Source organism: Aegilops tauschii, chromosome 3, assembly GCF_002575655.3.
Source record: "Aegilops tauschii subsp. strangulata cultivar AL8/78 chromosome 3, Aet v6.0, whole genome shotgun sequence".
In the NCBI taxonomy this organism is placed as follows: Eukaryota; Viridiplantae; Streptophyta; class Magnoliopsida; order Poales; family Poaceae; genus Aegilops; species Aegilops tauschii.
In genome coordinates, this window is record NC_053037.3 from 303,785,523 (window position 1) to 303,801,264 (window position 15,742).

General features: G+C 48.6%; 1 protein-coding gene across 5 annotated transcripts; it reads left to right on the forward strand.

Moving 5' to 3' along the window:
• Positions 1 to 485: 485 nt before the first annotated feature.
• LOC109744562 (F-box/FBD/LRR-repeat protein At1g13570) lies at positions 486 to 7,407 on the forward strand. Of its 5 annotated transcripts, XR_012204946.1 has the most exons (6): positions 486 to 1,436; positions 1,518 to 1,667; positions 1,751 to 1,921; positions 2,004 to 6,076; positions 6,167 to 6,250; positions 7,134 to 7,407. XR_012204946.1 is itself a non-coding variant. In XM_020303725.3 (5 exons), the coding sequence occupies exons 1-5, from the start codon at positions 564 to 566 to the stop codon at positions 7,136 to 7,138; spliced, it is 1,320 nt and encodes a 439-aa protein (XP_020159314.1). In that variant the 5' UTR covers positions 488 to 563; the 3' UTR covers positions 7,139 to 7,407. The 5 variants fall into 5 exon arrangements, 3 of the variants coding, with proteins under 3 accessions (XP_020159314.1, XP_020159315.1, XP_020159312.1); XR_012204945.1 differs by having other exon boundaries at positions 487 to 1,436; positions 1,751 to 6,076; positions 6,170 to 6,250; XM_020303725.3 differs by lacking the exon at positions 6,167 to 6,250 and having other exon boundaries at positions 488 to 1,436; positions 1,986 to 2,106.
• Positions 7,408 to 15,742: the final 8,335 nt, after the last annotated feature.

Genomic DNA, 15,742 nt, shown 5'->3' on the forward strand with positions numbered 1-15,742 from the left:
ATTTGCGAAGGTGTTGTACCTATCGAGCATCCATGAAACCACACTCTGGAAAGTAGATTGCTTTTAGGAGCCATGCTCTCAGGTATCCTGGTTTTGCAGAATCAACCAAGACAAGTCTCTCATATATTTTTGCATGCACATATCCTCCCAAGAGATCCAATCTGTTTTTTTCTTGCCTTTCTTTGATCTCCACTAGAAACTCAGAGAGAGTTTATGTGATGACATAGTCCTCTCAAAGTTTGAAACATGACATTAAATAGGTTGATACTGCTTGCACGACAGATTTAATTAGGACATTTCCCTTTTTTTTTAGACAATAGGACCTTTTTTTCCTGCCGATGCCAATGTCTGTCTACTCGGGAATGGGAGTTGGGCTAGACCAGGAAGTTGGAGTAGAACCGAGTTCTTTTTGACTGCTAGATCTGAACTGGGCTAACCTTCATACGGCCCAACTCTTTATTCCTGTCGGGCTTCACCTGATCTCTCCCTTTGTCTCAAAAAAAAGAAGGACAGATCTCTCCCTGTTCCGCTTCCTCCTCCGCCGTGTCGAGCAAACCACGGCGATGGACGAAACCCTCGCCACCGTCCTCTCCTACCTCCCGCCTCCCTCGGTCTCCACCACCGCATCCCCGTCCTCCTCGTCCACCGCCTCCGATGACGATGACCGCATCAACTGCCTCCCGGACGTGCTCCTCCGCAACATCATCTCCCGCCTCCCCACCAAGGACGCGGCCCGCACCACCATCCTCTCCTCCCGCTGGCGCAGCCTCTGGGCTTCCACCCCACTCCGGCTCGACGACGCTGGAATCGTTCCTACCGCCGTCACCGCCGCGCTGAACTCCCACCCGGGCCCGGTCACTTCCGCCCGCCTCTCCTCCGAGCACCTCGCTTACCAGGAACCCGACGTCCTCGACTCCTGGTTCGCCTCCCTCGCAGCCAAGAACGTCGAGGAACTCTCCGTCGTCAACGGATCCTGGCCCGCTGAATGTGAGTGGCGTCCTCCCCCCGGCCTCCTTGGATGCGCGTCCCTCCGCCGCCTCTGGCTCGGGCTCTGCCAGTTCCCGGACATTTCCGGCCTCGCTTCGGCCTTCCCCAGCCTGCAAGAGCTCGGGATTGTCCATTGCTCCATGCAGGACCGCGAGCTCCACGCTGTGCTCCCGCGCTGCCCCGAGCTTGAGAGGCTCGCTTTCGTGCTGACACAGGACTACCCAAGGTACATCCACATCTGGTCAGGGAGCCTCCAGTCCCTGGTTGTGTGGAGGTCCATGGTCAGAGAGGTGCACCTTGACGATGCCCCAAACTTGGAGCGGTTGCTGTTGGAGCCGATTGGCGGTGCCTCTACTCACGTCAAGATTATTAATGCACCGAGGCTGAAAATTTTCGGGTACTTTGACGTTGGACTGCATCAGCTCAAGATCGGCCCCACTGTGATCAAGGTGGCCTGAATTTTCCTTTCACATCATCTTATTTTCCACAATTAGATGGTACTTACATAATTGCTTTTCGATTCATTATAGGATGGGATAGGGATGAAGGTGAAGCCAAATGCGATGGTTCGGACCCTCAGGACATTGGCATTGAAGGTGCAGTTTGGAGATGAGAAGCAAGTCAAGCTGGTGCCCCTCTTGCTTAGATGCTTCCCATGCCTAGAAACCTTGTATATCAAGGTATCGATTCCCTGTCACTTCATCATCATCATTGTTTGTGCTTGTGCCTGTTGAGTTAAGTGGTTCACTTGCTTGGAATACAGTCATCTCCTTCTGAATCACCAACCAATGTTGATGTGGACTTCTGGGATCAAGTAGGCCACACTGAATGTGTTACCTCACATATTAAGAAGTTTGTGTTCGAAGCTGCCCGAGGAGAGGATACCGAGCTGGCATTTGTCAAGTTTGTCATGGAAAGAGCCCAAATGTTGGAGGTGATGCGTGTTTTCGTGGATGATGGTTGCTCTAGAGACGTTGTGCTAAGTCGTTTATCTTCAGAAGGATGTGTGTCTGCAGATGCTAGCGTGGTGGTGGAGAGGCAAGACATGTCCCATGCCTGGAGCTTCGAAAGAGCTAGCAACATGTCACAGTGTGACCCCTTTGGTTGCTAAAGTTGGAGGTACTCTCAAGGCTTACTCTTTGTTTGTAAACAATTTGTTCTTTACTTTCTGAGTCATATTTTTGATGGTCCTCTCATTAGCACAATCTGCACCTCATAACAATATAACCCATTTGGTCACTTGTTTGGGACTAAAGGCTTTGTTGTTGTTCTTGTTGGTCAAGAAAGAGTATGAAACTTTACCAAGACATGTTAGTTATAACATGCAAAGCTTGAGGTTTGGTGCTATAGTACTTATGGCAGCTGGTTCCTAATCTGTCTGAATTTTTCTCCCGACAGTTCATCTTTTGGTTGTGTCTTATCGTAATTTTGAACTTCCGTGAGAGCAAGAAAGTGATGGCGCCTGTATCACTCATGATGTCATTGATGTTGTCCAAGCTTAATGCAATAGATTACCATCATTGACTCATGAGAACCATTGATAATTGAATCAGAGGTGCTCAATTTTGATATGTATAAGTCATTGATGCAATCAAGTGAGCCTAGTTGAGATATAACAAAATATGCACCTGGACATGCTCGTTGTTTAGTATTGCATTAGGCTAGCAGCCATGTATCACACAAACGTAGGAAATCCATCATCTTGACAATGGCCTGGAGTCCCCTCAGACCACTGCATTTCATCAGCTACAGTCAAAGCGACATGTTAGTATTGGATCCGCAGTCTCTGGTCTGGTGTGTGTACTATTCTGGTGCTTGGTGGCAGATCAACTCGCTCTGTTTTTTACTCATCTATCCGGAGTGGTGCATCCTGTGTAGCTCACAAGAAGGCTGATCAAATGTTCTCTTTGTCTTATTTTGCACTTTCAGACTTACCTATGGTACTGCAAACTAAATATGATACTCTCTCTGTTCCAGATAATGTCTATTTCTAGCTTTGCCCAAGTCAAACTTCTCTTCTTTTGATCAAGTCTTACAAATGAGCTAATATCTACAACGTCAATTAACAAAATTATATTTTATAATGAATGAACCTAATAAAACTAATTTAGTGTTGTAGATGTTGTCACATTTTTCTGTGGACTTGGTCAAACTTAAAGAAGTTTGACTTAGGACAAAGTTAGAACCTCCAATAATTTGGAACGGAGGTGGTACTGAATAACATTATAATTTTTGGATCTGATGTGAACCCTAGTTAGTGTGTGGAAAACTATTGGAACCCTGAATATTTTGTTGTTGTACTGACTGACCTCATGGGGCGTATATAGAGTACAACACGGAGAGCAGCTTAGAGTACAAGGCAAGTCATTGTTGGTTTTAACCAACTCTATCTCTATCTCTCCTTATCTCTAACCGAATGTGTTTATACTTCTAACATTCCCCCTCAGTCGTAGTGGGAGCAAAGTGGACAATTAAGAATGAAGTTGGAAGTCTCCCGCGCCTGTTGTCTTCTCCGCTTTGCCATCATCACCTGCATCTCTGATCGGCCGGCACCTAGGCGGTGACCGCGTCTCCTTCTGGTGCCTTCCATGTCTCTCTTCTACTCCCTTCCGCGGTCACAGCGGGAGTGGTGTGGACACTTGTGATGATGTGGACGCTATTGACTGGAGCTATTGCCGATGAGCTGTAGACGTAACCCTTGATGTCAATGTTGAGGTAGCCGATCATGGTGATGAGTAGCCCTGGTCAAGTTAGTCGTGGCCGACGGTGTAGTAGCGTAGTCGGTGTAGCCGCACAAAAGCAGGGGCGCAAAATATTTGTGTTATGGTATAAAACATATTATCTACGTGTTTAAAATGTTGGATACCCTTTTTGTCTCGTACATTGTATCTCTTAATTTTGTGTGGTGGAATAAGGTTATTTTGATTGTATGTTGGAGAAGATAAGTTGTGTAGCTATGCCTACTACATTTTGATTGATCTGTTTTTTTGGGTCTAAACACACTTTATTTAATGATCATAGTCCAAATACATTGGGATACAATTACGGTCTGGAGGTTCGAGGAGCCACAAATGGCGTCCTAAAGAAAGTCCTAGAGTGTGCTTAGCGAGGCTATGTGCCTCAATATTAGACTCAAGTCCCTCGAAAATGAAAGTACAAGACGTGAACTGAGCTGAAGTTGATTTGATCTCCTTCACGATGCTGCCATACAAGCCTCCTGCATCGATTTTGATATTTGTAACAACCTCTTGGCAGTCTGATGCTATCATCACATGTGTTAGAGAAAGATCCTGGGCCAATGAAAGGGCTTCTCGGCAGGCTAGCGCCTCCAAAGCTGCTAGGTCAGTTATGCCAACGCATCTGATAGCTGACGCGCCCATGAACTTCCCTGTTTCATCCCTGCACACGGCACTAAAAGATCCTCCGTTTGAACTCCTGGAAGTAGCTCCGTCCACTTTGATCTTAGCAAATCCTGCTGCCGGAGGCGTTCTGCACGGGCGGGGTGCCCTTGCCGCTGGTGGAGCTTGTGTCCCCTGTGGTTTGATCTTGCCGAGCTCCCTAATATAGTTGCGGATAAAATGATGGGTTGCGTGAGGGGTCTGGAAGATATGTTCATGTAACGCCTTTCTTCGGGCGTATCAGATAGCCCACAATGTCACCATAACCCTGACGAAATCATCATGTTGCAGGCTGTCAATTAGTGTAAATATCCACCTTTTGGCTTCCGGTTCCCTTACGTCGTGAAAAACATCAGCAAGGTCCGGGTCTTCCAGCGCCCATATGCATCTTGCCATGTTACAGTGAAGGAGAGAGTGCTGCCATGAATCGTCCGCTCCACAAGGCCACATGAAGACACTGTTGCCATGTTACTATGAGTTAGAAGATCAGCCGTGGGCAGAGCTTGCTGAGCAAGCCTCCATAAGAAAATTTTAACCTTAGATGGGACGTTGGTCTTCCACATACTTGTCCATGCCTTCGTCTCCCTCTCCGAATTTGAAGAATCTGCTCTGCCCTCAAGCCAAGCTTCCCGGCGAGCCTTTGTGGATACTAACATTCTGTAGGCTGACTGGACTGTGAAAACACCATTCTTCTCATGGATCCATGACCAAAAGTCATCCACCTGCCTTGTACAAAGAGGGATAGCAGCAATAGCTTGTGCATCTGTAGGCAAGAAGATCTGAGCCAATTTGTCCATGTCCCAGGACGCCTCAGCCGTAATCAAGTCGGCCACCAGTAGAGGCGGATCAATTATTTTACTAACAATAGGGCTCATGTTGAAGTCCTGTAGGATCCAGTGTTGCTGCCAAATGAACGTTGATGTACCATCCTTCTCGTCGCTGATTTTTAGTTTTGTTAGCATATTTTGTTATGCCGTCATGATGTGAGGTTTGAAAGAAAACAAATCTCGGAAGCGCCAGCTTTGCTGGGACTCTGGGTGCATTTACAAATCTAGGAGCACTTGTACTCTCTTTTTTTTTGAAATGGAGACATTAGATTTGCCTTATTCATTAATTAAGAAGAGAATAGTGTTTGTGTTATATTTGGCGCCGGCAGTAACTGAAAGTCTTGCCTCGAGCTTTATGGTGTTGAGCAAGATTGAAGGTCGAGCACTCTTGTGGCGGAAAACCCAGGAGTTACTCTCATTTCAAAGGGTCCAACTAATGAGCATGGCAAGTGATGTCATAGTTTTTCTATACCCACTCTCCTAGATTAGACTTGCAGCTTTTTTGTCCCATCATTTGGGCCTAGAATCACGTAATTCATTTAGTATGGGAGTTCATTCCAAGATTCCACTGATGTGGGACAGTATGTAAAACCAATCCCCCCTCAAAGCCGCCATTCCATGATTCCACACATCTCTCTTGTCCCGCGACACCATTCCTCTCTCCTCGATCCCTCCTCTGCCTCTGCTCCGTCGCAACGGCGCTCGGCTTCCTTGCCGTCGGTGAGATTTCCCGCTGAGCCGAATAATCACTTTCTCCACTCTTTTCCTTTCTTGCTCCTCTTTTGCCCCGACCTCATGTTGCCGCCTCCACATTCCCGTCCAGCCGCCGGTGAGCGCTGTTGTCTAGTTCACCTCCTTTCCCAGGTAAGTCTCCCCCTCCACCTCTTCTCTCCTCCCATCTCTCATGAATCCTTTTCTTTTTCTTCAACTCTAACAGTAACCTCACCCAATCAGCAGGTTTAGTAGCAAGCAAACTGGATCCGGACACCTAGAGGGGAGACCGACAAAGTCTTGACCACCCATCCGCCGCATTCCCAGGTAGCGCCTGATGTGGCTTGAAACTTCATGGAGGAACCTGAACATGAGCGCAATTCTTGTGCAATATTGCTTCTCTCGTGTCCTTTGGGTATTGCTCAATGCATGTTTGGTTACTGTGGGAATGATGGGGAATCTGTTCAATTGTAGTTTTGTTCTCCTTGTCATCCTCGTGAGTCTGTTCTTTATCTGGGATTTAATTTCGTGTAGCCAATCTACATAAAGAAGTGCACACATGTCAGTTTGGTCCTTATCAATGGATGTGCCTGTGTAGCACTAGTAATGCTGTTGAGACAAAGGAGAAGCACTCAGTGCTAGTGGTAATATGTGGGTAGTACTAGTAATATGCATGTGTAGTACTGGTTCTAATTCTCAAGAACTAGTATAATTTACAACCTCACCCACCCAGCTAACCAAGAAATAACCAACCTTCTAGCTGGCAGAAGTAGTTAACATGGTGCACAGGAATGAAGCAACTTATGAACTGGCAACTGCTTGTAAGGCCTTATGGATCTTTCTATCACTAGCTAGCAGCATCCTGCCAGAACTTGCCCACTAATAATTTATAGTCTGCCCCATTGAAATGAATTGCGCAGTTTTCTACTGCTATAATAATTATTATACATTAGGAAGGAGAGTTGAACAGATCAAGTATGCAAACAAGAAACAAACAGTAAGCAAAAGAAAGCAGGATTTGGCTTCCGGGTTTTTACGTTTCTAAATCCTAACACCAGAGTCGCCAGTGTAGCTGCAGCCTTCATCTAATTCTAGCTTGTTTGTTTGATTGCGTCAGAAAAATATTGATGTGGCATTTGCTCCTGCTGTTACTGATGTGGTTGACAACTACTTTAGTCATTTTGCTACATGTTTGTCATCATATTTGCAGGATAACAAAGAAGTGACAAGATCACGTCTCTTCAAGCCTTACCCAGATGGAATGAAAAAAGAGATGGGTCCTGAAGCAAGTCAAGGCATAGGTCCTGAAGCAAGTTGTAGTCTTTTGTCTTCCATACCTTGTTCAGTGCAAGCTTTGAAACTTTGATTTTGCTTGTGTTAGACGTGCATTTTGTGCTTTGTGGACCTGAACATGGCTGTTATAATTGAATATGATTATGTGGATTTGTGCTTTATGGAGCTGCAACTGGTTTCAACTTGTTAAAGATCGTGTGCTGCAACTTGTTTCATGTTGAGGTGAATTTTAATTTCGGAAAGATGATGTTTTTTTTAAATTAAGAAGCTATTTTTTGAAGCAAAATTTTGTTTGGGTTTATGAATTCTTAGCCAAAATGACAGCCAATGATATAGAAATCTTACATCTTACATTTTTAAGAAGTTGATCCCCGTTACAACCAATTCTCTCAACTTCCACACTCTCCACATCATCATCATGCCACATCACCATTCAGTTTGCAAATCGTGTATATATATAAAGACTCATCCTATGGTAAAGGCAAAGGTGTCCCGTGTTTCGATGAGATGGTGATTATCGTTTTGGAGGAGTAGACTTTCACGATCCGACTACGAACGTGCGAGGACGTCGCGCCTTAGCAATTGCTAAACCAACTCCGAGAGGTTATTGATCACGCCGGAGCACGATCAACCTGACCACGAGGGTCTGTTCCCTGCGTGCAAACGAAGAACAAGCAAGAAACTGAGATTGCAATCTGGATATTGCGAATATAAGAGGAAAGCTTTATTAATGAAGGTGGGCTTCTGTGACGCCTTTGTCTGGTCGTTGAACACAAACGAAGTACGCGAAGTTGCAGCTATGGCGAACTTTTGAAACAAAACCCAAAGTCTAAACGATGCCCTAAGGGCTGTATATATGGAGGAAGAGGGGGGAATTTCGTGGCCCTTGGAGGAGGGGTACGAAACCAACCCTAACTCTTGTTTTCCCACACATACGGACTCTAAAAATAGTCTATATTCAAGTATTTCGAAATTACATGGGCCTGGCCCAATAATAAGGTGACGCAGCACCTAGAATGGCATCTGGACGAAATTTATGAAGTGGCATCTTGTATATTTCGTCCAAGGCTTCATGCACTCATTATGGTGGCTTCAAAGTCCTGAAATCATCACCGGAAACTCCGTTCTTGTTTCCCTTGCGCATGCCATCAACTCCATGCTTGTTCTTGCTCCAATGTTCATTCTTCTCCAAGCTAGGCTCTTCATTTGTAGGCAAAACAAATGTATCCAATTTAGGCAGCATCATATTCTCATGAACATTAGAATCATTACTAAGAAACGAAAGTACCTGATAATTTAATTGGCGTGCGTGAGCTCTAGTAATTGGTCCAGTATGTATAGTAGCAGGGACTGTGGGTGTAACAATGGTATTAATGTCCTCTGGTCTTAAATGCAACCTATCCACCTCAGAAACCTTGCCATGTCAGCATATCTCAACAACGTTTTACCTCAGAGAAATGGCACGTGCAAGTGAAGTTACATGAAAACTGAACGCACACAATGAAAGACTTAACTGAACCAGGTTTATAACTAGCAAGCACATGCAGCTCATTACGGTAGCCCACATGCGTCCCATTATTAAGTGCTCATCAAATCCACGAGTTATGACACAGAAAACTAACTGATAGGAGCATAAGGGACTAGTAGTTTGTTCCGTCTTCTCCCCTTCTTATTTCAGTGACACACATATCTTTTCCCCTTCCTTGCACCTTCTTTTTCTCTTCATTTTTTCAATAAAGGGCGACTTTATTATCTCAAAATGTAGCATCAAGTGGGTACAAAGCATTATGAGTAACACCCGGCCTCTGCATAACTAAGATGCACACAGCCAAATCCAGAAGTCTGACAAAAATTCATGAAATAAAAATCGATAAATCGGCAACAATAGAGTTCCTTTTCTCTTCATATCTACTCCATAGGATGAATCCCTTCCCCATCCGAGTCCTCCCAATTCCTTGTTCAACATGTACAAGCCATGGATACACGCCACTGTCGCCATGGCTCAACAAGATGATCTTCTCGCTACCGTCACCTTGCCGTGGACACACGCCATTGTCGCCTGACGGACGGCATTGATGGAGTCGTGAGTTAGAAGGTTGATCCCTCCCATGATTTGGTTTATCTTTCTTTCCTTTTTCCTTTTTCTGCGGGTGGTTTATCTGTATTTTCATTGTAAAGATTGAGGATTTGCAAGATTGAGTACAACTCTCCCTATCGCTTTATTTGTTTAGTTTCAATGTGAAAACGAGAGTTGGGCTCCGAAATCATGGAAATCAGATGCGATATATACCACTACAAGTCCTCCTAGAGCACTCACGCTTCTCCCATGTTGTTTAGAAGTTTGGAACATGGCAACTACTCTTGGCTTTTTAATTTTTCTTTTGCCAGTTTGATTTCTTCACTTAAATTTAAGACTGAACTGTACCTAAGAAAATAGACTGTCCGTTTTGAAGTCACTTTCGGGCGGTATAGTGTCCGCCCTATGTACGAATACATTATTTTTATATGTTATGGGAATTGCAAGATGTATTACTCAGGTGCAAACGCACGTATATATGAAGTACAACGGTGGGCCACGAACTCAACTATACAAGGCAACTAGGAGGTGGGCCCAGTACACAAATATGCACAACACATATACTCAACTCCCCCCCCCCCCCCCCCCCCCCCCGCAGTCGAAGCGGCACCACTGCTGACGCAAAGACTGGACCAGAACTCCACGCCATAGGCAAGCCCTTGGTCATGATATCTGCAAATTGTTGGGAAGTAGGAACGTGTAGAACACGAATATGGCCAAGAGCCACCTGTTCCCGAACAAAATGAATATCCAACTCAATATACTTGGTCCGACGATGATGTACTGGGTTAGCGGAGAGGTAGACCGCCGAGACGTTGTCGCAGTAGACCACCGTGGCACGATCGACAGGACAAGAGAGCTCCTGAAGCAGCTGGCAAAGTCACGAACACTCGGCGATGACGTTGGCCACATCACGATACTCAGCCTCAGCACTGGAGCGAGAGACCGTAGGCTGCTGCTTGGACGACCACGAGATGAGCGAGGGTCCAAGGAAGACACAGTAGCCCGAGGTGGAGCGACGAGTGTCAGGGCAGCCCTCCCAGTCTGCATCGGAGTAGGATGGTGAGGGCGGTGTCGGTGGAGGCGTGGAGCGTGACACCAAGGTCCATAGTGCCACAGACATAGCGGAGAATCCGCTTGACAGCGGCCCAGTGAACGTCCCGAGGAGCATGCATATGAAGACACACCTGCTGGACGGCATACTGGATCTCCGGTCGATTCAGAGTAAGGTACTAAAGAGCACCAACGATAGACCAGTAGAAGGCAATATCCGAAGCAGGAGAACCATCCGTGGCAGAGAGCTTGGCCTTCGTATCAACATGCATAGCGGCGGGCTTGCAGTTAACCATGCCAGCACGATCCAGGAGCTCATGAGTGTACTTCCGCTGATGAAGGAATAAGCCATCCGGACGTCGCACCACCTCAACACCGAGGAAGTAGTGCAAAGGACCCAAGTCCTTGATGGCGAACTCAGCGCGAAGACGAGCAGTGAGCTGACTGAGAAGACCAGTCGTACATGCCGTCAGGATGATGTCGTCGACATAAAGCAGCAACTAAGCCGTGTCGGAGCCCTGGTGGTAGACGAAGAGTGATGCGTCCGAGCGGGTGGAGCGAAACCCGAGCTGGTGCAGAAACACCGCGATGCGCTGGTACCAAACACGAGGAGCCTGCTTGAGTCCGTACAAGGACCGCGAAAGCAAGCACACATGGTCGGGAAGTGCTAGATCAACAAACCCCGTGGGCTGCTGGTAGAAGACCTGCTCCTCGAGGTAACCATGAAGGAAATGTTGGAAATGTCCATCTGGTGCACCGGCCAAGCACGGGAGACCGCAAGGTGGAGAACCGTGCGAATCATGCCGGGCTTAACAACCAGAGCGAAGGTGTCGGTGAAGTCGGTGCCAGCATGTTGCCGGAAGCCACGAACAACCCAGCACGCTTTATAGTGATCAAGGGTACCATCAGGACGGAGCTTGTGTTTGAAGACCCACTTCCTGGTAATCACGTTGGTGTGCCGGGGGCGAGGAACAAGCTGCCACGTCTGGTTGCGCAGCAGGGCATCAAACTCCTCTTGCATCGCAGCCATCCAGAGCGGGTCATGAAGAGCGGCTCGAATGGAGGACGGCAATGGCGATGGTGTAGAGGTGGATGCCGCGTGGACGTACTCGTCCGAGGCATAGCGCGAGCTCGGGCGAAAAACACCCGTACGGGCGCGGGTGACCGGACCGACGGCGGATGGCTCGGCAGCAGTCGCCGCTGAGGAGGGTGCCAGAGCTGCCTGAGCCACGGGCGCCGAGGCCGCGGTCGAAGGGAGCGCCGGGGCCAGGAGCGCTGGGGCTGCGGGCGTGGGAGGCGTGGGAGCCGCGGGAAGAGGGGGCGCCAAGGGCGCCAAGGCCGCGAGCACCATAGCCGCGGTCATAGGAGGCGCCGCGGGCGGGGGCGCCAAGCCGAAAGGCGCCGGCGGGTGACACGCCTCAAAGCCAGGGGCGGGCCAAGAGCGGCGCACGAGCACCCTCGTAGAGGCATCGAGGCTCCCACGTCATCGGTGGCGGGAGGGACAGTCGGGGGTACCTGCTGAAACGGAAACACATGCTCATCAAAGTAAACGTGCCGTGAAGTGAACACACGGTGGGAGATGGGATCGTAGCACCGATAGCCCTTGGAATGAGAAGGGTAGCCGATGAAGATGCATGCAACAGAACGTGGTGCAAGTTTATGAGGAGCAGTGTCGGCAGTGCTAGGATAACAAAGGCACCCAAAAATACGCAAACCATCATAAGACGGTGGCGTACCAAAGAGAAGGTGATGAGGTGCGTAATTCCACAGTGGGCGGCGGGGTCGAAGGTTAAGGAGAAGTGATGTGGTAGCAAGTGCGTCCGGCCAGAAGCGAGGCGGCACGTTAGCATGGAACAGGAGCGTGCGAACGCAGTCGTTCAGAGTGCGAAGGACGCGTTCGGCTCGACCGTTCTGCTGTGAAGTATACAGCCATGTGAGACGAAAAATTGTGCCATGGTGCGACAAAAAAGTGCGGAAAGCAAGGTTGTCGAACTCTTTTCCATTGTCAGTCTGAAGAGCAAGAATGGGACGCCCAAACTGCGTGCTGACATAGGAGTAAAAAGACGTCAAAGTGGAGAGTGCATCCGACTTTCATCGCAAAGGAAAGGTCCACACATAATGAGAATAATCATCAAGAATAACCAGATAATATAAGTAGCCTGAATTACTAGGAACATGAAAGGTCCACACATCGCTATGAATCAACTGAAAAGGAAAAGAAGCAATGGTGGTGGATTTATTAAACGGAAGGCGAACATGTTTGCCGACACGACAGGCATGACAAGTGTGATCCTCTATCTTATTACAACTGAAACTGAAACTCCTAAGAATATGACGAAGTGTGACGGGGTTGGGATGACTCAAACGAGCATGCCAAAGATCGACACCAGCGGAGAGAGCAACCAGTGCGGTGGTGGCGGATGAAGGCGAATGCACCGGATAGAGCTCGCCGGGGGTGTCACATCGGTGGAGTACCATCCTGGTTCGAGCGTCCTTAACACAAAAACCAAACTCGTCAAATTCAACGGTGACAGGATTTTCACGAGTGAAACAACGAACGGAAATACGATTCTTAACAAGATGAGGAGACACAAGTATGTTAGACAGAGATAAGGGCATGGAATTAGAAGGAAAATAAGTGTGCCTGACATGTGTGATAGGAAGTGTGGAACCGTCACCGACAATGATGCGGCGGTCGGTGGTGATGGGAGTGAAGGAGGCAAGATTACCAGGATGAGCAAACATGTGAGCCGTGGCCCCGATGTCCATGTACCAATCACCGCCTCCAGTGTAGTTGTTCGGCGTAGGGGCGGTGTGCAGCGCGGCGAGGAGCGCCGGATCCCAAGGCGCCGGTGGCAGCGCCGGCGAGGGGGACGGAGACGCCATCGGGAAGCCGTAACCGCCGCTCAGCTGCGGCGGTGGGTACCCTCCATAGGGCTGCGGAGCCGTGTAGTACGCCTGATGCGCCGGCGGACGTGGCACGGGAAGGGTCGGCGCAGGGGCCCGTGGGACCGGCGTGGTGTATGCATGGACGACACCGCTCCACGGGTTGTATCCGGCGGCCCACGGAGGAGGCACCTGGAGCTGCTGCTGCTGCTGCTGCTGACTGATGTCTACTACGCAACCTTCTTCTTGTAGACGTTGTTGGGCCTCCAAGTGCAGAGGTTTATAGGACAGTAGCAAATTTCCCTCAAGTGGATGACCTAAGGTTTATCAATCCGTGGGAGGCGTAGGTTGAAGATGGTCTCTCTCAAACAACCCTGCAACCAAATAACAAAGAGTCTCTTGTGTCCCCAACACACCCAATACAATGGTAAATTGTATAGGTGCACTAGTTCAGCGAAGAGATGGTGATACAAGTGCAATATGGATGGTAGATATAGGTTTTTGTAATCTGAAAATATAAAAACAGCAAGGTAGCAAGCGATAAAAGTGAGCGTAAACGGTATTGCAATGCTAGGAAACAAGGCCTAGGGTTCATACTTTCACTAGTGCAAGTTCTCTCAACAAGGATAACATAATTAGATCATATAACTATCCCTCAACATGCAACAAAGAGTCACTCCAAAGTCACTAATAGCGGAGAACAAACAAAGAGATTATTGTAGGGTACGAAACCACCTCAAAGTTATTCTTTCCGATCAATCAATTGGGATATTCCTATAAGTGTCACAAACAGCCCTAGAGTTCGTAGTAAAATAACACCTTAAGACACACATCAACCAAAACCCTAATGTCACCTAGATACTCCAATGTCACCTCAAGTATCCGTGGGTATGATTATACGATATGCATCACACAATCTCAGATTCATCTATTCAACCAACACATAGAACCTCAAAGAGTGCCCCAAAGTTTCTACCGGAGAGTCAAGACGAAAACGTGTGCCAACCCCTATGCATAGGTTCATGGGCGGAACCCGCAAGTTGATCAACAAAACATACATCAAGTGGATCACGTGATAACCCATTGTCACCACAGATAAGCACGGCAAGACATACATCAAGTGCTCTCAAATCCTTAAAGACTCAATCCGATAAGATAACTTCAAAGGGAAAACTCAATCCATTACAAGAGAGTAGAGGGGGAGAAACATCATAAGATTCAACTATAATAGCAAAGCTCGCGATACATCAAGATCGTATCACCTCAAGAACATGAGAGAGAGAGAGATCAAACACATAGCTACTGGTACATACCCTCAGCCCCGAGGGTGAACTACTCCCTCCTTGTCATGGAGAGCGCCGGGATGATGAAGATGGCCACCGGCGAGGGTTTCCCCCTCCGGCAGGGTGCCGGAACAGGGTCCCGATTGGGTTTTGGTGGCTACAGAGGCTTGCGGCGGCGGAACTCCCGATCTATTCTGTTCTCCGATGGTTTTAGGGTATATGGAGATATATAGGCAAAAGAAGTCGGTAAGGGGGGCCACGAGGGGCCCACGAGGGTGGAGGGCGCGCCCAAGGGGGGTGGGCGCGCCCCCTGCCTCATGCTCTCCTCGTTGATCTCCTGACGTGCACTCCAAGTCTCCTGTATTGCTTTCTTTCCAAAAATAACTTTTCCGAAGGTTTCATTTCGTTTGGACTCCGTTTGATATTCCTTTTCCGCGAAACACTGAAACAAGGGAAAAACAGAAACTGGCACTGGGCTCTAGGTCAATAGGTTAGTCCCAAAAGTAATATAAAAGTGCATAGTAAAGCCCATTAAACACCCAAGATGGATAATATAATAGCATGAATACTTCATAAATTATAGATACGTTGGAGACGTATCACTGACGAGGCACGCCTGCGCCCTACTGCTGCTGCTGCTGGCCGCCGCGCCGTTCGGCGGGAAGCGCGGGAGGGGCGGGAGGCCCGTACGGGAGAGGCAGCAGCCCCGGCTGCTGCTGCGGCGCCGGGTACGGCTGCGGCGGCGCCGGGTACGACGTCTGGTGGCGCGGCTGAGGAGGCGCGGCCGGGGCAGCGGGGGACGGCGGGGGCCCGTCGCAGGTGGTGCCGGTGGCAAGGGCGGTGTGGATGGCCCGCGCCTTCACATGCTTCATCCGCCGCTCCTCCAGCCGGAGGTACGCAACGAACTTGGTGAAGGAGGGCTCGGGGATGAAGGTGAGGTTCGCCGCGGCATTGCCGAAGTCCTCTTTGAGCCCGGCGGTGAGCGTGCTGAGGAGTAGGTCATCATCGATCTTCGCGCCAATATCGCGGAGCTCGTCAGCGAGAGTCTTGAGGCGGCGACAATAGTCGTCGACGGAGTTGTCCTGGTGGCACCCAAAAAACTCTTGCTGCAAAAAAACACGACGTTGAAGACGATTGTCGGTGAAGAGCCCGTTCAGCTTGGTCCACACGGCGTGGGCGTCATCACCATCCTGCACAACCGTTTGAAAGAGGTCCAGCGAGATGGTA